General features: G+C 42.0%; 1 protein-coding gene across 3 annotated transcripts in view; it reads right to left on the reverse strand.

Moving 5' to 3' along the window:
* Positions 1-25,270, reverse strand: part of sgcd (sarcoglycan, delta (dystrophin-associated glycoprotein)) — a 135,226-nt gene that overhangs the window by 89,203 nt on the left and 20,753 nt on the right. Inside the window, exon 2 of one of the 3 annotated variants that reach the window (XM_078106895.1) lies at positions 12,344-12,521. The exons of the other annotated variants lie outside the window; for them this stretch is intronic. Within the exon in view, the coding sequence (XP_077963021.1) occupies positions 12,344-12,370 (27 nt within the window). The 5' untranslated portion in view covers positions 12,371-12,521. The remainder of the gene's footprint in view (positions 1-12,343; positions 12,522-25,270) is intronic. 3 annotated transcript variants of the gene reach the window in all.

Below are 25,270 nucleotides of genomic sequence, written 5' to 3' on the forward strand. Positions count from 1 at the left end.
GGGGGTTGGCTGGTATCATTGTGTCAGAAAGCAGCACTGGCACAGTCCGGGGACACAGATGGTTCACTGCGAGCTATGAATATGCTGACATGAATACACAGAATGAGGCCGTAAACCCAGAGAAACGAGGTCGGCAGAGCAAACCTCCCTCGCTCACGCGATCATTTGTGTAGTGTGGTGAATGCATCACAATACGCTGTCAGCTGGTCTGAAAACAACATCAAGGCTCAGCCGAGGTCGAAAGGAAGCGGCAGGAAGTGAACCTGGAGGAGAATTGGAGGCACAGCAGGAGCGCCGAGGGTAAGAATCAGGTACCCGAGCCACGTGTCACTTATTCACACTGCTAACATCTGGGCAGCTGCAGCACGAAGTAACACTTTCATAACCTGACCCTGCCTTCCAGGAGTCACATTTAGATACTAACAAGTTGGGGCAAATGTGTCTTGAGGAAACACAGAGACGCTGCAGGTAGCAGGCGGTGAGTGGTCGGGGTGCAGGCAGGGGTCAGAATTCTACCCTGAAATGAATTGTGATTATGCAACAAAAGCTATTTTGGTAAGGCTGAAAAAAGGAAAGAAAATGATAAAGAAAAGCCGCCAGATAAAAATAGACAATGATGAATTAGAGCGCATATTGTATGGCAAACACATGTCATTCATTCACTTTGTGCCCGATGAGCTCATCCAGAGCTTATGCACCTGCCTTGGGACTGATGATGATAATCAGCCAGCTGACTATATAGAAGCATCAACATCATACTTATTTAACTCCACATGTCTCACGTCTCTTCTCAGTCGTTTAAGGTCCCTCTGGCTTTATAATCATTTTAATAAAGATATTATAATTACTAAAACATTACACGCATGGGAGCTTCAAAAGATAATTTCCTCTTTCCCGTCGCTTTCCTTCTGTTGTTCTCTTTCTTCTGGATCGTAATGCACAGCAGAGTGCAATAAAGCACGTTAGGATGATACAAATCGCTGTTTTGCACGTCGCCCTCTTTGATGTTACAAAATCAAAGGGAAGAATGAGAGAGAGAGTGAGAGAGAGAGAGAGAGAGGAGCGCGGCCTTGTGGGTAGTAGGAGGAAAGGATGCGAGGAAGGTAACAAGTAGCCGTTACAGGGATTATTTTGTTGAACAAGCGTCCTGAAACAGAGACCCCGTCCCATGTGGGGCCGCCGTTGACGTTTTTAATGAAACACACTCTATACTCAGATGAAACGAGTGTGAGCACGATGAGAGACGGTGAGGAAGGGGGAGGAGTGAGGCCGTTACATTCACAGTGCTTCACCGTCTCCTCTCGTGTTCTTCATAGTGACGCAGAGGATGAAGCAGAGAGAAACCCTCCCACCGTCCAGAAGAGCAGCTGACCTAATGGTTCGGAAAAACAAATAGAAAGCTACGAGGGGACAGGGGAGTAAAAATGAATGAATCCTTTGCAGGGGTCCCTTCACGCCTGTGTGTGGGTCTGTGTGTGTGTGTGTGTGTGTGTGTGTGTGTGTGTGTGTGTGTGTGTGTGTGTGTGGGTCTCTCTGTGTGTGTGTGCGTCAGTTAATGAAGCTTTACCAGAACCGTTTACAGCCACAGTGAATCTCCAAGAAAGCCATCGGTGTGTCGCGGCATGTGTGCGCTCCCACGAGGTGTCGTCTGCCTGATGTGCTGCGTGTGTGTGTGAGAGAGAAAAGGACAAAATGAAGAACAAGATTACCAAAAATATGATGGGAAAAGCATGCAAGGTAAAGAGCAAAGAGGACGCATGTGCGATGGATTATTCTACATTGTCTTTCTATGAACACCACATGCAATATTCTTAAGAAGTAACTAAATCATGACCCACTGGTAATCACATGCTCGCTGCAGTCCTCCTCACAAGATGTTTAATAGGAGGTAGTTCCCCGCAGCAGATGGGGAGGAGGGACTAAGCGAGGTGGCGAAGCAGCTTGAGTCATATGAAGATGAGATCCAGAGCACCAACGCACCATTATCCAGCTGAAAAACACTTCACTTTTAATATCTTTCTCTTCCCTTCTGCGGGGATCCGAGCGCTCTTTCGGCACTTTTAACGCTCCGCACTTCGGTACCTCACGCTCGCACACGTATTTCCACGGCGGCGACACGCCAAGTGGCGGAAAAATGCCTCGCTGAAGGCACAGAGGAGAAAATGGCACTGATTCCCTTTCCACTCAAAAGGAAAGGAAATCAGTTCCAGGGAACTTTTGTAACCGAACCACAGCATCACATCACATCACATCTTTCCCCCACAGGAGATTCTATTTTTACTGTTCCAATGACATCAAACCCAATAACACCCACAGTGAATGGGCCTTGCTATTTTATTCCTTGAATTGAACGACTTTGAACATGGTTATGATAATGGTGCACATCAGCACTCTCTGCTACAATCAAGTGTAACGTCTTTTGCAACAAACCAATAATGTGTGTGTGGCGATACACAATCATGTAAAAGCACACAGCAGAGAGTGCATGTCGAATAATAATCATTTAAGTGTAATAAAACACTTAAACATCAGATCCTTGGCTGTAAATACTGGATGATTAATGATCTGTGTTCCCATTGAAATTGCATTTGGACTCATTTTCGACGAAAGACAAAGAACATTTAACGCTAGGGTTTGATTTCAATCAATGCCTCTAACAAGCTCAATGAAAACACACAACCAAAATGGCATTTACTGCGAGAATGTTGAGGCTTATTTTTTTTCTGTGCCTTGTTGTTTGTTTTGGATCGAAATGTTGCGTCTTTGTTTTTTGACTTCCTTGAGGATCACAGTGAATCCAACACGTGTCTCCCACGTGTCCCCTGACAATGTGTCCTGCCAGCTGCCAGAGAGAAACAGAAAAGGTCACAAAGCGCAAAGTATCCGAGATACAAACTCATTGCTGCTCTACGTTACTTCAAATGTTTCTGATGACAAGAGAAAGTTTTGTGCTGGCAGCTGGAGGCAATTACAGCGGCATCAGGACGAGACGTCCCCGGGACATAAGATATTAGTGATCTAACCAGTGCTTTGATGAGCGGGAATGACGAGGAACTACAATTAGGTGCAAAAATAAAAATGGAGAAAGAGGACGAGGGAGGAAAGAAAGACGTGACATTATGAAGGGAGGACAAACAGACAAGAGGGAAAGAAAAGAGACTTAGTCAACCTGTGGTGTTTTACGTCGCCATGACGACGCCAGCTTCACTGACGATGAGGAAATAAGAGCTCCACGAAGAGGTTTCAATCCAAGCGGGTTGGATTATCTTTCAAAAAATAGAAATAACGCAGAAGGAAATATAAATGTCCCCTCGATTGTTGCATTTCTCCAGGGGAAGCATTTCAAAACGGAACAATTCAGTCAATGTTCTCCAGCCAAAAGTTGATGGATGCGATTTGTACAATGAGCATTTGACAACATTTACAATAATAATTGTTACCTTTCTTCACGTTCACAGTCACAAAATCAGCTGAATATTCTACAGTTACAATGGCTAGAATACTTTAGATCAATCTAAGCAAGGCTTTCTGTCCTTATCATAATGACGGAGAGCCATTGTTTTTGTTCTTGAGCGCTTTTGAATCAATGCAATGAGGCAGTTAATAAGTAAGACTGTTATTAATCTGACTTGTAAGGGGCCGTGGCCATTTCATCTGCGGAAATCGAATAGTAATTGCTCTATTAATATTCTGTCAATGGATTACATCAAGCAGTGTTTTATTGTAATTGCATTATAATCACAAAAAAAGTAGAGCGCAGCAGATTTTTAATTTACAGCGATGTCTTTCCTGAGGTTGCAAAATGAAGAGTGACAGTCTGACTGCAGACGGAGGCCGTCCTCGTTCCAAAGAGTGATTTGATTGGATCACGGATATTACTTTTATGATTTTCTGGAACACAAGGTGAATATTTAATGCCCTCCACTGCACATCTCCATAACACATCCTGCTTTATTATTCTCTGTCCACCTATGTTTTGTACAATACAATTTAAAGATCTCACTCAAGATACTTTTCTTTTTGAATTTCTCTTCAGTATGTTTCTTCTTTCACTCTTATCTATGACACTCCAGCTGTGTAACACTCTACAGACTGGTGGGATGGATGGAATGACTGAGCAAGATCAGCTGGCTACTTTGTATTTAAATACTGTTGCCCGATGCGCCGCGTCCAGGAGAGATGGAAATAAAACTGCTGCTGATGTGGAACGTTGACGTGCACCAAGGCGCCACTGACAACAGTGATGTAAGGATCAGGGAAACATGACAGGCACCATATGCTGACATTGTGTCTTATAAAAGCCAGCTGGTCAACACTTTATTTATGAACTACGAACAAATTTCATTCTCCTTTGGTTTTCTACAGCAGGAACGAAAAAACATGTTAATGAGTAAAATACTGGCTTGGATATGGGCGGTTTTCTCTTATATATATTAGTATATATGAAGGTTTTCACAGCATTTGGGGTGAACTCAGGAGACTCATATTGCTTCACAGCGGTCACTCGCATTGGAGCGAGTCATAATGATGGAGTATATGTCATATCGGCTGCATCCTAAAATAATTCAGGTTGTTAAATGTAAATATTTTTAAGTCTAATCATTTCTATACCAACAGATGTTCAAGAAGCATCGAAGCCACCATTATGGAACCTGAGCCCCCCCCACCACCCCTCCACACACACGCACATCCAGCCTCCCTCTCGGCTGGATTAGTGTGTGGTTTTAAATGCAGGCGCCTGATTTATGGGGTAATCTAGTGCGGGAAGGGAGAGCTTCTCATACAAAGAGGCAGAAAGACCGGCGGTGACCTTTGGCGTCCTGCTCGGCATGCCGACGCACTGAGCACCTCTAGAAAGAGGACACGACTGAATTAGAATGGGCCGAGCAGGTGAATGACAAATGTGGACCCATTTAATTCACTACCTGGTAAGAATGGTATACAATGTCCTGTTTTTGTTAAACGTGCTAATCTACCAAGTAAGATGACATTCCTTGTGAAATGCCATAACGAGATATCATTCACAAACTGACACCTTGTCTGAAGGGAAAAGTGTAACGACCAACTTTCCTCCGCCGTGGTCTGACATGTACTTTCTCACCTTAATAATAAGCTTATCAATGACTGAAGGGTGGACTGTTGACAAGCGTTGATCAAGGAATAATGACATGCTAATCCAGTTTGCAGAAAGGTCAATGGGTCACAAATTGTTTTTCTATCAGTCAATAAAGTCCACAGCCCTAACTGAGTCTGAACAGTGAGCCCGGGCCATTCCGGACTCCGTCAGATCATTTGCTGATTCTGACCGCGTGCACACTGCCAACTGTGCCTGTTTATTTGACCTCTGAACCTGTCTTTTAAATTACCAGATGGGCACCAGGCTCTGGTCCAAACCCTGTTGAGAACAACCTGAATTCTGACAACTCTGACAGTTCAAAACGGCAAACTTTATGAATCTCAAACTCTCAAATCCTGCAGTAGGCAGCACAAATCATTCTCATTAAAGCAAAGAGGACGCTGCCCCTCCTCTGCTGTGCTCTGACCGTTTGACGCACACTTCATTTCAGTAACCCCGCGGACTCTAAGAGTACAGCCGTGGCGCTGTCTCTGATGAAGGCAAAATGTGTGATTTATTTAGTGAATCAGCCTACAATCCGATGGGGGCGTTTTTTTTTAACATTGTTTTTTTAACATCTTTGTTGCGGTTTTGTTTATGTCTTTTTCTGTGTTTGTGCGTTAAATTCTGTGTATGGCCAATGAAGCTGATTCTGAGGTTAAAACCATCATTTATATCTCTGATATATTATAATGTTATCATGATGTGTTTATATGCAATATTGTAAATTGCAGGTTTAGTCTGGAAACTGGAATCACATCCAATTTCCAGTACCAACCTTTTCATCAATTCACCTAAAAAAAAAAAAAGCACTTTAATGCAACACTTGATGCGCGGCTCTTAGTCGTCCGCAAGCAAAGGGACTTTGCTACGATCCCCATCGTCTCAGAAACCCGTCCTCGTCCGCACACGTTTGCTGTAGTAAGAGCGGCCGCTGATCGATGAGCTGCTTCAAATGGAGCAATGAGACCATTACTCCTCTCCTCCATCTCTGTCAGGAGTTTGTTCAAAGAGTTCAATGTTCAGACAGAGAAGGGCCCATAACGCGAACCAGTGATCATCTGAATAACACCAGCGTGCATCCATGTGTGTGCATTTCTATCCTCCTGGTGCCTTCAAATAAGATGGAAAAAAGAAGGAATTTTTAGTTTAGAGAATTGAAAAGGTCGCTGGCCGTGCAAGAAAAACAGCTATTCAAGAACTCACGGGATTAGCAAAATTTAAGTGCCAATGCTGTGTGTGTCTGCCAGTCCAAATGTTCACCACAGCTGACCTGTGAGGGGTCATTGTGGGGCGTTTGCCTCGATGCAAGTTAGACTGGAGAGGAGATACAACCACGGATTCCTAACAAAGAGGTGTTAGCAGAGTAGTTTATACGAAGACACGTGTGTCTGCCGCTGAGACAATAGTTTGAACTGTTCATGTAATGTCTCTGAAACTATTCTCATCTTGATTTGTTAGTGGAATAATCCAAATCTAAAATTTGAAAGTGGCCAGTTTTCTTATGTCATGAGTTTCTTATTGCAGACCAGACATAAATATGTTATCTATTTTATTCATCCAAACACATGGATTTATACAAACGTACAAAGCCTTAACTATTTTCACAGGTTGCAATTTTGGCAGGTGTAGGGATTCTAAAACAGTGAAAACACATGTTTCTGCACCTGAAGCCTCTTAAAACTGCACTGAGCTGATTAGACTCGAAACGTAAAGTGGCCTTAATGAGTCATGTCGCTCCACTATAGTGGATTGGCTTGTTATTTTATTCAAACAATGTCACTGTAAGCCCATATTTACTTCCACAATCCTGCATAATTAATTTGAAGGCAGTTTCCCGTTGCTGGGGTGGTGTTTTGTGTTAATTATGAATTACTGTCAGGTACTGTGGTCAATGCAGCATCGTTAATACAAAATTAATGAAGCTACTTAAAAAAAACAGAGGTGATTAGTGAATATGAGGGAGGGAAAAGGGGAGGCTGTGTGGGAGGAAGAGAAACAGGCTGACACAGACAGGAGGTACGACCTTAACTTACCCAAGGACCGAGTGCAGAACATTTGTTGTTGTTGACCCAAATTTTAAAAAAGATGGTGGTCAGACTCCAGTCCAAATGATTTTTTCAGTCCACATTGAATAAACTCATCCAAGGTCATTTAGGATGAAGCCTTTGGATTTATCATATCTAATTGGGTAAATGCTCATTGGTGGCATCATTTCAGATTGCAGATGAATACTGACAGCAATACTGTATTTTTCACCCTCGCATTTTTTCGACATAACATTTTTAATTCTTTTTTTTTTTAAACATTTGACTGAATCATTTTTTAATTTTTTGCATAAAGTTTTTTTTTACATAACATGTTCAATTGTTTTATTTTTTATTCATATATAAATGCTTTTACTTTTTCCCATGGCATTATCCCACGCTACATATTTTCAAAACATGTTTTGACCGAAACATTTTTTTTTTTCCATGACTTTTTCCAATCTTTAACCTAACATTTTTTACTTTTTCTCTCAATCAGTTTAGATCACTCAGTCAAAAAATATATTATAAACAAAACAACAAACACTTTTTAGAACTGTTTTTAGATGATTTTTGTTATTTTTATCTGCGTGGTACTAATCAAAATGTATCAATTTACCTACATGCATACAGTTTTAAAAAATGACTCGAGATATATTACTACTTTTGTAGGTATATATAGTATATGAGCTCTATAAGAAAGAGTCCAAATTGTCCTTCCTGTAGGAGTTCCAAACAAAACTGTGTGGCTTGAATGGATAAAAACACCAGAATAGTAAAAGTGAAATGCCACTGACTGGTGAAGCAGGTGTGCAGGTGTGCAGCTATGTCTCTTCAGCTCGAGAGCAAAGAGATCCAAGCTGGTGTTGAAATGATTAATTAGTAGCAAAACTTCACATTGGAACGTAAGCTTAGCTAACACCTCCCTCTCAAAGCAAACACCTCCCTCCCCATCTTGTAAAAACAGAGACCAACACACACTTGCATCGAGCCAGCTACTTCTGCAGAAACCTCTCCCTCCGAACGGGTATGTAAAGATGCTGGAATGGACGTTGGGAATGCAAAATGGGAACTTCAAACTTCAACATAATAGCTTGGCCGCTGTAATGAATTGCAGTGCAATCTAATAGTCAGTAAGTGCATACATCGGATTCCTGAAATAGCTGCTAAGTGGTGCAATTTATTCAGTCTTGTCACACTCAATTTACCACTTTTCACGTTTTGCTGTTGTATTCTCCGTATTGGTAACTGCCTCTTTACTGGCAGTGCAAATGTGTAAGTTAAAGATGGAAGAGACGCCTATACTCACAAAGAGTAGTTTTTCAAAAAATATTATATTTCAGTCTTTGTACATCCAGCTTTTTAAAGTTAAGTCTGTTTTCTCCAAAGGGAATCTGACAATTCCTTGATGGCAAATATTCAGCTCGTCATCCTCCGCTGTCGACGAAGAAAAATTGCAGGAGACGCCTCAGAACCTGACAGGTTGAATTTAAAGGAAATCTGCCATGCAAAGTGACGGGAGAACTCAATTCAACAATTAACATTTATTTTTCTAAACTGAATCTGAACTAAACGCACGCCTCATATATTTCCTGCACATGAAACCAGTAACCTGCCAACATGGCTGCAGGAGTGAATTCAGTTGGACTTCATTCAAAAGCGCTTTCTTAAGTAGAGTTATTGGGCGAATGCTACTCACGTAATGGAAGTTCGGCTTTAAGGCTATGCAAGTTTTTTTACGCAGTCCTGATGCGCGACAGCCATATAAATTGAAATGCACTTATATGTGCATGTGAGGTGTATTGAATAAAAGCATTCCCCCATTGAAATATTCTTCATATTTCCTGTAGATTTCAGAGTTGATTGTAAAAGTAGACAACTAAAAATGAAAAAGCAAGGCTATTAACTCACTTTGTAAATGAATGTATAATAAGTTATACACATTCTGAATGATGCATATTTCAAAATCTGTTAAAGATTAACTTAATGAGTAATGAGTCTTCTCAAATATCAACCAAGGTTCCACTTTGCTGTTAATGCCATCCTCAAGGTTGGCTAAATGTTAAGATATGGAAATTATATTAAGAGACAGGAACTTGGAACAAAAACCCTGATTAACAATCGTTGCAAATAAATGCAAATTGCTCCCCTCTGGAAGAAGACCAAGCACTCTGCCTCGGCCACTCCCCCCACCAAACAGCAAACAGTCCAAGGGCAGAGCTCCTCCTCAGAGGAGATCGAGGTTACTCTCAGAACTCAACATGATGCACAAAAAGCGATAACAAGCTTAAACGTGGAACTGAGCAGTGTAACAATGCCGGGGATTTGGACTCACGTTGGTTGTCAGAGCATCTAAACTCAAGTGCGTTGGCTCGTTGGCAAAAATGGGGTGAAGTCAGAACATGGATTAAGCCATGTGGCATCACTACCCAATGAAGATTTCAGAAAAATGTGCAAAATAGATTTACCACACTTGGAGAAAGACTACGGCTTTGCAACATAACCGAGACCAATTCCGTGCGACCTCAAACTCTGTTGGCCATCGCTCTGAGGACGGATAAGCCTCAAGGGTTGAGGGACCAGAATTTGGGGGAACTGGTGTAGACAGCAGATAGCCTGGCAAAGACAGACAGTGATTGTTTAACAAGGTTGCGATCTGATTTTAAATCGCTTAGAATCTAGTTCATAATAGTGGTGAGGAAACTCTGCACTCTACACTACGTGGGTTGAAGTGAATATATAATAAATAGTATCATTATGGATTTGGAAAATTGTTATGGTTTGATTACTTACAAAATATACAATTAATATGCTAATATCCTCAAAGCCATCAGCATCCAGTCAGGCAAAATGCTTCATTTAAGTTTGTCAGAAAAGAAATGAAACTCATCATATTTCTCTTGTCTCTGTTTTTTGAACGGTTGGCGAGCCTCTGGTCTGAGATGAGAATAGCGAACCACCATTTTCACAGTTTAGTAATTCTGCTTTACATGCAGACAAAAGAAAAGAACAAAACAAGAGAAAGTGCGTCCCAACACATGGAATACTCCTTTCGTACGGTGTTTTCTGCATTTAGAAAACCCATATGTACTCCCTAATTTTGATGGAAAAGGAGGAGTGATAAATGATGTATTCATTTTCTGGGACATACGGCACGTTTACAGTCGAGTTTCATCTGCAGTGACCCAATTCTAAAGTGCTGGGCCTGATTGCTGCGTGGGTTTGATGGGGAGCCACAAGGCCGTTTGCCTGTGTGAGAGTACGTGTGTGTGTGTGTGTGTTGAGCACTGGGGGTGGGAGGTAGTGGTCCAACACCACAAGCAGCATTCAAAACATCTGTCAAAAGATAAACCTCTGTCACCTCCTGCTGTGCAGTTAATAAAGTCAAACTGTGACTAAATGAGATTTACTTCCCCTTTCCTTTACGGAACAGCCTGATTCAAAACTGCCTCGTCGGGCTCTGCAGAGTCAGACGGAAATGAAGGTAGCGTTCCACAAAGTTGGAAGAAAAGACTTCACAGAGAAGCAGAAGAGGGTAAATAAGACCAGCATTAGAAATACACGGGGACAAAATTGCTCCCAAGAAATGGAATTTTGCTCCCAATTTCACTGCGAGAGGGGCAAAAAATGCCCCCATCATTTTATCTCACAATAATTAAAATGTTGTTAATTTGTCAGAAACATCGTAGCCTTTATGACCTGGTCCAGTTTCCAGTTGACGGAAGTTGCGCTTGCAGGAAGAAGCAAACGTTCTTAAAATTAAAATCAGACCCGTGATTCCGCGGAGAGCAAATCCAGCCTCCGTCACCACCTCAGGTCCAAAAGGGCCCGCGAGAAGATCTTATCTTATCTTGGGGTGGAGGAAGACGACAAGAGAACTACAACAAACCGTCAACGTCGTTGTCCATCAGCACCGCAAATTCTTCTGCTGACTTTATCAAGGGGAGCGAAAACAAAAAGAAATCCTTCTGTCACCAGACCACTAAACAATGTACCATCGCCTACGGTGAGTGATAACTAACGTTAAGTAATAATTATTTTAAAAGGATTTAGTTAGCTAACGTTAGCTAGCTCCTATTAGCTAAATATATAATAGCTACTTTAGCTATTTAACTAGCTACGAAGGCTTGCTAGCTAGCTAACGCTAGACAAGAGTGCAGCCAGTGAGAGCGGTTTCCTCTCCTCATAAGTTACTGGCATCTTGTGGTTAACAGCCAATCTTTGGGTAAAACACAATTAGTTGAGACTGCAGTTGACTCGGGGTTTCAAGGTTAAAATGTTTTGTTCTGTTTTTACAGAAGCGTGTAGTAATCAGCTCCACAACAGAGAGCCAACTGTGGAACCTGTGGGTCGGATACAGAAGACAGCGTTCTGCAGAGTGGTCCAGCTGTTTGACATTGCTCGACATATTGCTAAACACGAGAAACTACAAAGAAACACAAATAAAATGGAATGAGTCTGATTTAGGTTTTCGGTTTGTTTCGGTTAAAAATAAAAAAATAAAACACTTCCACTAGACTACGGCCTATTATGTAATGCCAGTCGCTTTGGATTAAAGCTTCAGCTAAATTACTGTAATGTAATGTAATAGTCTTATTACTGTCATTTGATGACAATTGCATTTAAACTAAGCCCAATTAAGTATATTTATTATTTTTGACAAAAAGTAAAATGTTATTTCAAAAGTAAAAAAATGCCCCAATTTCTTATGAAATGCCCCTAGTTTTCAGTCAGTGAGGGCAAAAATTGCCCCCTAAATAATATGTCAATTTCCTACCCTGAATGGGACTGACAAAGGAAAGGCACAAAGGAGGATATAATAAGCAGCAATCTTTGGAATTGACGCGTGTGGTTGTGAAGCTTTAAAAGGATACAATGACAGCGTTTGTTCACCACAACATCACAGAAGGAAAAGTAAAAAACGTGAAGACATAACGAGGGGGGAGAATAAGAAAAATGGGAGGGGAACATTGAGGGTTCAGAAAAAAGGACACAGAAGGAGTGCGACGTGGTGGAGCGAGGCGGGTCTTTATTTACACGGCAGGATTTATAGCGCCCCGCGTACGCTGTGTGGCACGGGAGCCGTCGCCTCCCGGCCACGGGAAGCAACATCATTTCAAGCTCGAGTGCCCGCTGCGCCGCCAAGTGTCCTGCCAAAAAAAAAGCTCACGGCCGCGGAATACCAACAAAATCCACTGACCCTTTCCCCGACAACTGCTGTGTTCATCCGAGTCACAGCACAGGGAGGCCTCTCTCTCGTTACACAGGAGCCTCTGTGTCCCCGCTGACTCTAAGCGCTCAAGGCCGACACGACTCTTCCATCACAGCAGAGTACGTTACCGTCGGAAAGGCCAGTACCCATGATATGCCACCGACCTCTGAGGAAGGAAATTAGGTTTTTTAGACCATTCTCCTTGAAAGGACGTACATGTCGAGGAGACGAACAAGAGGCTCCACGGCTTCAGTTTGTGTGGTTTCCATTAAGGTTTCAAAACTGTGGCACTTAACCTGTGTCATCTTTTCCATAGACTAAACCATCGGTTTACTTAGAGCCATGTTCAATATTGGCTACACGGACCATCCTTTTTCAAAACAAACACCATGCTGAATTAAAGCGGTACAGGGACCACAAAGTAGAGGCACTTTCTCATACTTCTACACAACCAAAGTTGCTCTTTTCACCACTACAATTGCGTCAGTTGTAAATGCCCCAACGAATAGTGGTTCTTTTCTATTCAGTGTGTTACAGCCAGCCATCTAGTTACCCAGCATGCACCACCTGGACCCTTTGTCTACCAAAAAGGACCTGGGCCATTAATGTTATACCGGCATTTACAGAAAAAAGGCCACGGTAAAAATGGCATAGAGGCTGGACCGAGCACATGGAATGCAGCCTTCGTTAATGCCGTCAGAGCATGAACATGATTAGGCAAAGCTCAAGCTTGATGGATGCACATATTTGTACGATAATGACATGAGGCCGCGACTCCATAATTTTTCCATCATAGTCAATAACATTTCATTTGACATGTTTCCCCGCTTACTTCCCCTTATCCTCCTGCCTCATCTTCCCCCGCCTTTTATCAAAACAGCAAAGAAAGTGCTTCAGTGCTTCAACCTCCAACACAAAGATTCTTTTAAATTATAATAGTTTCTCTGGTTATTCCTTTCAAATTGCATTCAAAATGTCTTGTGAAAGACAGAAATCTATTTAGTTCTTGTAAAACCTAGCCGGATGAAATGTTCACGGCCAAATGGCCTCAAAGAATCTCTAGACTTCAGCTAACATAAGCTGGAACATCTTTGAAATACATTAATACTGCATTTGCAGGGCTGTTTCTGCTGTAAAAGGAAGTTAATTAGTAATGCAATGCTATCAACACAACAAGCTATCTCCTGTGATTCAGTGACATTAACAGAGTGACTGCTATCAGCTTTCATGCTTAGTGCAAAGTGTTCCTGTTAATCTGTCAGTTCAAATAGTACACAGCCATTTGGAACAACTTCCGATATGGTGAAATTTAACAAAATATTAAACAATTCACATTTTGTTTATCTACTCTCTCTGACGTACAAAGTAATGAAAATGTAGAACGTTAACACGAGTATTGTTACTCAGCAGTGGCTTGTCCCAGAGATTTTTTTACAAGGATATTCAACATTATACAAAGTCTTGTTGCATGAGGACCATAGCTGTATCAAAACATACTATGAAAAAAATATTACAGGACACCCTCTTGGCTACATAACACACACAGAGACACACACACAGAGCCTCCTGGGTGGACATGAAGCCCATTTGGGAGCCAAGTGGTCCCAGGCTGCTACACCTGAACCCACCGGCACGTTTCCAGATTGATTTTAGTGTGAAATCCTGCAGTAAAATCCTGCAATATCTACAAATAATTAGGCCACAACAAAACAGTTTCAGTTTGGAATTATTCGTCAAATTGGAACCAAATGTATTATTGACCATTTAAAATATCTGCTGTGTTTAACACAATGCCAGAGCTCTGGCTTCTGTGCATGGATATTCAGTTATTTATGTTTCCGCTGTTTTTAAGTTATTAGTTTCCGATGTGATATGATCGGACATCCATTAACTGATATTGACAGTGTGGACTCCCTGATCTAGATAATAAATTTGATCAGTATAAATTTGAATTGGCATCTGATTTACTTTCTGCCACTATGACACCATCAAAATCACTGACACGCTAAAACCTCCAGACAGAAAATACAGCGCAAACATCCTGAAGGACGACCACGGAGAGAAAGTCCTGAGGACGCGTGTGGAGTTTGCACAATAACAGTCTCCTGAAGCTCTAACATAATATCACCACCTGTCTGTCCTCATGCTCGGTCTGACCGCAGGAGTAGTTTGACCGCCGCCCAATAAAACGCCAACGCCTTTTTATAAGCATCCTCACTCTGCAGCCACACCGCCGGCACCAAGGGCGTCCGTCCCCGCACAGTGGTTCAAAGTTGTCTGAAAGTTACGCTCAGAGAGAGCGGGAAGGGGGAGGGGGAGTTTGGGGAAAGGAGAAGTTAAAAGACCCGTGATAAGAGGATTAAACGCCTCACCCCCAACCGGCCGCGGCTGGGGAGCCCCTGGTTCAGGCGGACTGGTAAGGGTTTCCGGTACACGTGCTAAGCCAGAGGGCTCTGGGTGCTGTGAGAAGTGACCGAGATGAATGCCGGCACCCATGGGTGAGCGGGCCCACGGGGGGGTGGGGCGGGGGCAAAGCTCTCACTAAAGACGCCGTGTTGTCCTCGACACGGATGATTATTCAGCCCGTCGCTCCTCGCTGATGAGAGACGGAGACAGACCATCTAATAGAGACAAACAATCGCTGCTTGCTCAATTTTAGGCCCATAATTCATGCAAATGTGCCGGGGGAACTTCCCTTTGTCCAATTCTTTCCATCCAACCCAGCTTTTTCTCTCTTGTAGTTTACCGAAATTGACTTTTTGTTTGACTTTGCTCGCTTTCCCCCCGCCCTCCCCATTGTGTTTCCGTGAATTACATCTTGTTAAATAATTTATTTCATTTATTTGTTTGTTTGTTTGCTGGCTGACTTGTTCATTTGTACAGGAGTACAGGAGGGGGAATTGATAAGCAGCCTTGAGTGGAAATCTTGATAGAAATTAGACAGAAATAGAGGGGCCCCGCTGATGGAGAAAGTGGTAGATTAAGTGGTTGTGTGTGTGGGTGTGGGAAAGAGGAGGGTGTGTGTGGTACTAGATGAGTGGAGACAGCAGATAGCAAAAAATAAATCCACACTCCGTTGCATGCTCCAAATAACTCCAAATCCCAATGCAAAAAAAAGAATTTTTGAGACGTGCAAAACCCGGAATTTAAGTACAAGAGAACAGCAGAATGCTGAATGTGACAAGGGAATAATCCATCCGGTCTGCTCAGGGCATGTTGAAACTCTTTGAAAGTTTCTAATAAAGGAACGCCGCGTCCAGCTCGCCAAAAAGTTTCCTCCCTCAGCCACAACCTTCCAAGAACCTGTTCACGCATACTCAAGTGAAATGGCCGAGCCGACACAGAATGGGAGGACAGGGAAGACGAGAGGAGGAGCAGGTAGAAAATGAAAGTAGATGGGCAAAGAAGGAGGTAGGTGCTAGAAAAAAAAGTGAGAATGAAAAAAAAAAAAAGAGAAGGAGAATGAAAAAAATGAAAAAAAATGAGGAAGAAGAGCTGTGCAGAAACAAAAAAAGATGGAGGATGAGGAAAAAATGTCTGTGTGGGTCCATGAAAAAGGTGGTGAATAAAAAGAAATCTCAGAATGGGAGAGGAGTGAAAGGGGAGAGGGAGGAGAGTGGGAAAAGAAAGGCCACGGATAACTAGAAAAATAAAATGTGAGAACGTTTCCCTTAAACAAGGAGCAGGTAGGAAATAAGCTGCCTGCAAATCATTCCTTTGGACAAATACAAGTTCAAAATGATTATTTCTTCCTATATGCTGCGGAGAAGAAACTCTGGAAGATAGAACCTTTCCCGCCCAATAAAGGTAGCAGATACATTTGTCAGTACTCGAATGCATGGTTATAACAATACTTGTGCCAACTCCCTGCAGGTGCAGCAAAATTGTCCCAAACTAATTACCAAATATTTGTTCTCAAAGAACAAAACTTCTAGCTATTTGAATAATTATGTCCTTGATGAGGGGGACACTTTGAAAGGGGAGAAATGCACGAGAGGCGGCTGGTTGTTTTCAGAATGACTGTTATGTGCTTTATGTATGTTCACTATAAATCCAGAGTAGCTGTTCTGTTATTCTGGCTTATTATTCATAAAGAAAATACAACACTATGTTAATTTCTTATTAAAAAAGGGAACGAATAGTCAACCCTTGTTGGTTAACCAATGTGCTTAGGAGGTATCTTGTAAACATTGTGATATGTGATCTTGTGCCCTGACTGACCCGGTGTTTCCGTACGGGCAGGAACGAGCTCTCCATCTCATGTCCTAATTGGCCCGAGGTGGGATAAAACCACCCCAGGTCTCTGCCCTTTTCATTCCAAATTGCAATTCCTCCCGACTGGTGTGAGTTCTTATATGATGATATGAGGGTTTTGTTTCGCGGTATGAACACTACCGTGCAGCTTTTAGAAAGAACGGCGTGCAGTGGTAATCGACGAGAGGCAGCAGAATGAATGCATTAGCAAGGACTTGTACCACGGCTCCCACTGCATAACCTCCTCCCAGCGGTGATGTAGTGATTTGTATCCCTTCAAAAGGCAGCAGCGTAAGCCGGTGGATTTGTCGGGGTCCCAGCAGGTTCTTTGCTGTTGGTCTGATAGGATTCCAGCGTACCGGCGGTCCTGCAGCAGCCAGGTGCAATAATCTACTTTCCATGTGAACCCATTGTGAGGAAGCAAATAAAAGCCCCCATACAACGTGCCACCGAGGCAAAGCCTCTCTGACTCCCATTTCCATTCCCAAACTCAAAATGACACAATCTCTGTAGACGTCGACAAGAACTCACCATAATAAAACGCAGAAGCAACTGGATGCCGGAGCATTCTTTGCCGTGCAGTTCGAAGAACAGCCCGGGGTGAAGTCGGGACATGCTGAGGCTTAAATACAGTATATTTTTCTAATGACTATCTGCTACAGCCAAGACAGCGTGAAGGGAATAAACTGGGACGCAAACTTCACAACAATTTCACTCAGCTGCAATGTAAAATACCAGATATACTCAGCGTTTTTGTTGTCAGAATTGCTCAATTAATTTGACATGTTTAACATGACTGAATCTTCTAAAACGCGTGCGTGTAAAGTCTTTTAAATGAACTGGTAAAACAATTCAGCCAGTTGTGTGTGGCAATCCCGATTTGCTGACACGATATTCAAAATAATGTACTACATATTGACTGACACACAGTTAGACTGACATCATTCAGATTTATAGCTTTGATGTGAGGATCTCAACAACTTAAAAAGGACCACATAACAATTAGAATGTCTGTGCCAACATAGATCAAGATTAATGTCGAAGTAATAAATGACAGAGAATGCTACTGGCTGTTTACGAACGCCTTCCATCCCGCTTTTGACTCAGAGTGAGCCATTTGTCAAAAACCAATATGCTGAAGATTACTGAATGAGCACGCTGCTGATTTCAGGCAGAAAAACAACAGCACATATTTGTGTGGTGCATGTGTGTGCAATAGATTTCTGGGAGATTGCATTGTCACCAACGGTATTGGATTCAAATACGCTTAGAACTATTAACATTAATATCCATCAGATACTAAACATATGGTCCTCAGCGTGGTTCAGGCCTATGGGGATTCAATTATTCATTATGCCCCTTGGCAGATTGGAAGAGAAATGCTTGGCTACGGAGGAATAAAAAAGAGACCAAAAATAGCGTAAAAAATAACCTTTGCTTGGGACTCGCACATCTTTCAGCCATGACAAATGTGCCGTTTTCTCTCAATTTTACGTTAGGCTGAACTCAAACCCCATGTAGTCATATTTTTATTTTCTATTTCCGACGTAACCTCTTCATCTACCGAACGCCCTCAAACAGTCAGGCGGCATAAGCATGAAATGTAATGAAACAAGGAGTCAAGGGAGGTCACAATGTATCGTCTTCATGCCTACAGGCGACAAAGACTTTGATGGATTATTGAGTGCAAAAAAACATAAGTAAGACCGGTAAAGTCAGAATGTGTTTAGCTCGAGTGCAAAAATACGCTTCATTCTCTGACGCCAAGTCTTAGAAAACAACTTGTTCAGGTAAAGCACAGTTCAAGCCTGAGTTTAGGTCAAATAGAGTACGAAGTTATTGCTTTTTTTATGAAAAAAATGACCTTGCTGTGGTTAGATAAAGGCCCAAAACTATCTAGGGCTGGTCGGTATACCGCTTCAAACGGTATAAGATTTCCGTACGTACCGTTAATACCGGTGCTAAAAAAAAAAAATGACGCAGAATTCATTTTTACACGTCATAGAGTAGCACTTAGCTGTCGGAGCTACTTGTCTTATGTGTGTTGAGATTGAGTCACGGTTATAACTTTATAACGACAATGAATAACCCACATCAAACACTCTTTAACAGGGTAAAACACAACAACACAACAGCTTGTGACACATAAACAATTTGTACCAATAATAATTGTATGACCCTTTTTTGGCCATAACAAACAACCCTACAACTATCAATTACTGACAATCGCGAGACAGTCAGTCGCCAGGAAGGGCTAAATATTGTTTTAATACTGCTGTATTTCTCTACACTTATGATTTCCAAGTAAAAATCTTTTATATATTTGATTAAAAAAGGCTAAATTGCTGTCTCGACTATAAAAAAAAAATACACTAACAGATGGACTACAGACTCATCATGAGAATTGGGTTTAAAATGGGATTTGGTCCAACTAGCACGGATAGTTTGCAGCAGGGTGTCGGGCTGTGACTCAAAGCTCTGCTTGAATCAGTGAAGCACGACGGACGCCCTTTGCCGAGGCTTTTTTTTGCAAACTCATGAGCTCCCATCCAACTTTGGATCTCACTTGTGTTAAAAACCCAAATGCATTTTTTTTATTTTGCATCTTAACTTTTGTGGAGTTTTTTTCTACTGTAACCCGCTTTAAAAACAACCAAATCTGCATCAGGCGATGGGAAAAGATAATTTCCACTATAGTCTGCAGTGTGAACGCAGGGAACCATTTGTCATCATTCAAGCGAAGATTGCACAAATAACAGGAACAACTGCACTCCTGCCGCCTTCTAATCCCCCGGTCAACAACAAAAAACAACCCCAGATCCTGAAAATATCGATCTTCACTTTGTTGACATTGTGTTACCTTAAAGAATGGAGATAATTTTAATGTCAAGAGCTTTAAGAACAAGGTATTTTTAAAGAGGCAATCCTTTAGTCGAGATGACCGGAAAGTGCCTCTTAAACCTTTTAGTCTACCCCCGGTTGTACTCTGCACGTATTTAAAAAAAACACATAATCACGGTCTATTTTACTTTCTTTTAAAAAAATACGTTTTGTAATTCACCGAATCTTAGGAAGGCTACAAAATAGAAAAGTAAGTCCACAATGTGCCAAGAGTGAAGATAGCTGCAGGATGAGGTTTTTTTTTTCTTCTTCTTTTGTTCCTTCACACACACCCTGCGCCACGACTTCAAAAAACAAAAACAAAAGAAATGCAGTAAAAACCCCTCCAGTTGCTGGGGGTTATTCACAACCTTCCTGCCTCACCCTCTCTGAAGAGAGATAAATCTATAAGGCCCGCAGCTTCTCAGGCGGAGGCAGGGTCGCTGTCACGACTGAGCATCAATCGTAAAGTTCAGTGGGAAATGAGCTCAGGGCGCCTAAGCCCACGAAGCACTGTCATTGATCAGCGGATATCGGTGGCGAGAGCTGGTCAGATGTACACAACTGTTAGCGTCGCCACAATCGTGATCACTGAACAGGAGGATGGAGAGTCAATATGTTCACTAGTGCACAAATCATTGTTTTATTTTTATGAAGATGCAGATGATTTCCAAGGTGAAGCTGCACCTCAAAAAAAGGGGCGTTTACCGCCTTACATTTCCACGAGGCCCGTGTGCGACGACGAGGTTTCATTTATTATACTGAACCTTTTAATCTATTAATCTGCTTTTGAGTATTTGTGTTTAAGATCATCTTTCTGCATTTAAAGCATAAAGACGGGACTCATTGCAGAGCAACTGTTTTAGAATGATTAATGTTTCGTTTGGACCTTGGTATCCATAATAAATGAATGCAAAAGCATTTAGGTGTTGATTATCATAGAACATATTCGCCACTTTTCCATCTTCCACCTCCAGATCAAACAAAGCAGGTAAGGGAGGAGTGGGCAGATGACAAATAAGCCAGAGCCCAATTCTGTCTATGCCGTTTCACTTGGAATACGACAGAATTGGATTAAGCCGTGTAAGGGATAAAAGGTACTAACCGCCCACTGCCAGAATGACTGCTGGCAGACACGTTTCAGAACCAAAGTGCCAACACTTTCTCTGGGAACATGAGCCCCACTACAAGCGCTCAACAAGCAATTTTAGTTTTGATCTTACGATGCACAATCTTCTTCAGTATTAATGTCAAACCCCCCCCAAAAAACCTGAGGAGCACTAATGTCTCAGGAACCAAAACTATCCATTTTCTGTAGCTAAGGGCCAGTCGCAGTGGAAGAGGGGAAACACTCCTGATAGGTAGTCGCTGGAATAACCACTGCTTCAATCTATAACGTGAAAATGAGTAATCAGTAGAATGTTTGGATTTATTCTAACCATAGCGGTGAGAAGCCAAAGGGGTGTGGTGACAGAGCTCAAGTGTAGCTGAGGCTGGGAGACAAACGACCGCGGGGATGCGTGAATACACACTGTGGCACAGAGTTCTCGGTGTTAGAAAATAAAACGTCCCGGGAGAAAGCGCTCGCCACACCACCGAGTCATTAATTCTGCATGGTGACGTGCCTCGGTGCCGGCTGCGGCCAGGCAGAGAGTATCCAGTGGCGCCATTATATCGGGATATCAAAACAGAAACAAACAGCGTGAGGGCTGCGGAGTGGGACGGGGGGCCGGACTCGATGTGTCGTTTCAGGATTCAAGAAAAAGAAACGCCCAAAAAGACACACGATGGGAGCAATGTCGTGATCTTAAGGGGGGGGGGGTTGCATTCTTCTTGAGAGGTGAGCTGCAATATTTCAGACAATGTCCCCCCCTCCCCCCCGAAAAAAACTGAACAAAGAACCTGCTGCTTCTGCTGCTTCTACAAGCGTATCTCCCAAAGGCCCAAAGCATTCCCCAAGAGATGAAAGCAAAATTACAAGCCTCCACAGAGGATTAAAGCAGATCCACCTACGACAGGCATGCGAGCCGGAGAAAAATGAACACAGCCAAAGTACATAAATGACAACCCAAATAGATTGAGGGTTTCATTCTTGCAGGTAACACTGAGCCCACCCAGAAGTGGTTCAATGCGTTTTTTGTATATGCAAACTCAAGTTAGATAAAAGGTGCCAAATGGGGCCTTGTTTGTAGTATCCGCCGCTGGGCGTGGGACAAAGCTTCGGGATTTAACACTCTGGGAATGAGGACGGGCACAATGAACCCTTTATTTTGGAAACTGGTAATTAGAGAAACTGCAAGTGCTTGACTTGGTTCAGGTCACAGGAGAAACAACGTTTTGCTCATTTATGTTATCAGGAGCCAGAGGTAATTATCTTTAATTTGCACAGTGAGAAAGAAGCATTTTCTGAAAGAATAATGTAATAAGATTATGTAGGTCTCAGCAGTAAGCCTTTAGGAACCACAACACACTCAATATTCTGCAACATCCGAACAAACAGCAGATATCTGATGCAGAACCTTCAATTTCCGGGGGTAGACAGATGTGTGTGTGACATATTACAGATATGGAAAGTTTGTAGCCTGTACCAGTATGAAACCTGCCACAGAAAATAATGGAGGGGAGAGAAAGTAATCCACAGTACATGGAGCATATCTGCCCACGTCTAGTTATTGTGTGTAAAGTTAGACTTTATTATAATTTAAACTGCTCTATTCATGGAAAGAAAACAAAGGGGAGTTGCATATTGACCCATTCGTGAGGGCTGTCTTGGAGGAATATTGGATTATCTTTCATGTGAGACAGAGGCAGAGGATCTTGAAGGTAAATCGTGATTTACCTTTGAATGTCTGCAGCCCAGAGCTGTGTATTAGTGAAAACCGCTCAGATTTCATAGAGTCCCTCTCGCACGTTCTGTGCCCTCCATCAGCAAAGCAGCAGCAGCGACCGAAACCTATTACTTTTCAGAATGCTGCAAAATAGACCACGGTAGACATATTGTTACACAAAACTCAAGTCTTTCAAACCACCAGTTGCCGGTTCATTGCCTCAGTCCCTTCCGGCAATGGAAAAAGCACAAACAGATTCGATCAGCTCCTGGGAGTTGAGCAACAGTGTAGCAACGGTGAAAACGCAAGCATTTTCTGTTCCAAGTTCTCTTTTCCGAAAGTTACGGTTGAGTGAATAATACGATCTTATCTACGAAACAGGATCTAATCTGGGCTGGTCATGAACATCGCATCTGCGTTTATGGGCTTGAATTCACATTTTAAGGAAAGATGGTCCCAGTTGTTTGATTCTCTCTTAATCAGGTGCGCTCGTCAAGCGTTTTGTCTTTCACGTTTACAGTTACACAAGGTGTATATTCCTTTTATATTGGCAATGTATGGAGAAAGGTGATTAATCATTTACAACCATCATATAGTTTATATTATAGTTCGCAACACTTGCATACGTAGCTTTCTTCATTCCGGTTTGAAAAACATATGTGAAAAACACATAGAGCCAGTTTTATTTGGCAACTAATGATTGGTTTCAGAGCCTCCTGTTGAGCGAGCTCTATTTGAACAATCACCTGATCACACAATCAGTGTTGTGCGTCATCCCATTGCCAAAGAAATAAACAATGTTCTTTGTTGCAGTGGAAGGAAGTGCCAAAGCTTCTGCTCAGGAGGAAGACAACGTTCATTCATGATGATGTGATGAAAGGACAGTAGAACAAGTGAAAGCAGCGAGTGGCTCTAAACAAAGAAACACAACTTTTTTTTTTCAAGGTTTCTCTTACTTTATAATGATTGAAGAGCACAGATGGACCGAGGGAAAGCCGAGATTAAACAGTGCCGACAAAGACTGATAGACTGCATAGAAATGCCGCCATTAGTCATTTCTGAGAGAACTCAGGAAAGTGACTAATTCAAAAGGAGGCTTTCTAATGAGAAAGAGGCTTTCACTCCTTGTTCGACATGAAAGCTCACAAGTTGTCATGAATATATTTTGCTGTGCAAAGGGAGTTTAAAAAAACTGTCTCAACTTCTCAACATACTTTCTGTAGTATATCACAGTACATGCAAGAAGGTAGTGATGTCTAGAGAATAAATGCACTCCCTCAATTAGGCATATTTTAATATATATATATTTGAAATACATTCTGCGGATAATCATCAAATAAATCCTTCATCGTTAAAGATCAACTTTACTGAATTTACTGGCATTTCAGCATGTAATTAATGCTCACCCGTATTCTCACCAGTATTATGAAATTCACAATATGGCTGAAAATACCAACTGCATTTTGAGAAGAAATGATACAATGCAGAGCTTTAGAGCTTGATGAAAACATTTTAAATGACAAAGGTCCAAAAAGTCTGTACCACCTTTGTGTTTACGCAAGAGCTTCAAATGGAAAAGCCCAAGATAAAGAAAATGACACTGCTTAGCATTCAAAAGGCCTGCCCCAGATGATAACTCCCCCTTATCGCTAGACCGGGATGTAATAGAGTTGAAGTGTATTAAATTATTCTGCCTTTTTCCCCCTCTCTTTGCCGTGTGAAAATATTAGCATTTTCGATAAATTACTGAACCCAGCCTTTATCTTACCTTTTAGAACTTATTATTTTACACACTGCCTCTGAGTTTGAGGACGGGAATAAGCAAGGATAATGGAATTCCTATTTCATCCCAGGGGTGGTAGAACGAGTTTATGACATAGGCTTTCCTTTCAGACGGCCGTCGGGTGCTGTAGTGTTGGACATCTTTAATCGAAATTTACTGGAGTGTCCAATTATACGAGCAGTTTTATTGATGCATTAGCGAAAAGATGAATGTCTTCATTCGGAGGAAGATGAGGGATGTTGGAGGGACCTGGTCTTAAGGGACCCTGTGTGGGAGTTAGTAAAAAGATGCTGGGAAGAGGGACTCTGCTCCTGACACTGAGATACAGTCTTGACCTGCAAGATGAGTGATTCTCTGGGCAAAATGTAATAAATCCAAGATGCTTTTCATGTTTTTATCAACACTGGGGCATGTTCGGAAAAGAAATGCGATTGCATGAATGAAGGGAATGTATGATGCCATTGAGAGGTTTTCATCCACCGTGATGAAAGAGATTTGTCTCTAATGGTTTGTTCTACTGATGTGGGAGAACTTGACACGTTCACAAAGAACAACTTGTTTAGGTGAGAGGATTTTCATGGGGAGCAGTTTCTTCTTCATGTCAGTGACAGTAGGACCCTCGGGTGACGCGGCCTTAACAGCACTGGTTATTTTTCTCTTTCCTTTGCTCCAGCAGGTCCATTATCTCCGCTGCTGACGCTGTAAAATACGATTGACTTTTCTTGGATTTCTGATAGGGCTTCAATTTAGCAGCCCTGATGGCATTATTGTGAATTAATAATGTAAATTACTAATCGTCCTAATCCGCTGGTCATATACAAGCCCACTCAAAATGGGAATTTTTAAAAAGAAGTTGCATGAGGTTCAGAATTGTTAGTGGTTATTGTGTTCACGACCAGTGGATCAAATACCTCGTCTCGTTATCGGTTAAAATAATTATTCATTTTATTCAAATCAAATCAAATAATTATTCATTTCATTTAAATCAAAAAATGACGTGCCTTTTTTCCGTATTTTATTTCAACCTACAAATGTAAGTACAAAAAGTAATGTACAAAATGTAAAACATTTCTAGGACCTTCATTGTAACTTATTGTGAATGAAGGACATTTAACGTTGGTGGGTCAGAGCCCCTCGGCCCTCACCCCATCCAACTGGACACTGTTCCCT

The sequence above is a fragment of the Gasterosteus aculeatus genome, chromosome 7 (assembly GCF_964276395.1).
Source record: "Gasterosteus aculeatus chromosome 7, fGasAcu3.hap1.1, whole genome shotgun sequence".
Taxonomy (NCBI): domain Eukaryota; kingdom Metazoa; phylum Chordata; class Actinopteri; order Perciformes; family Gasterosteidae; genus Gasterosteus; species Gasterosteus aculeatus.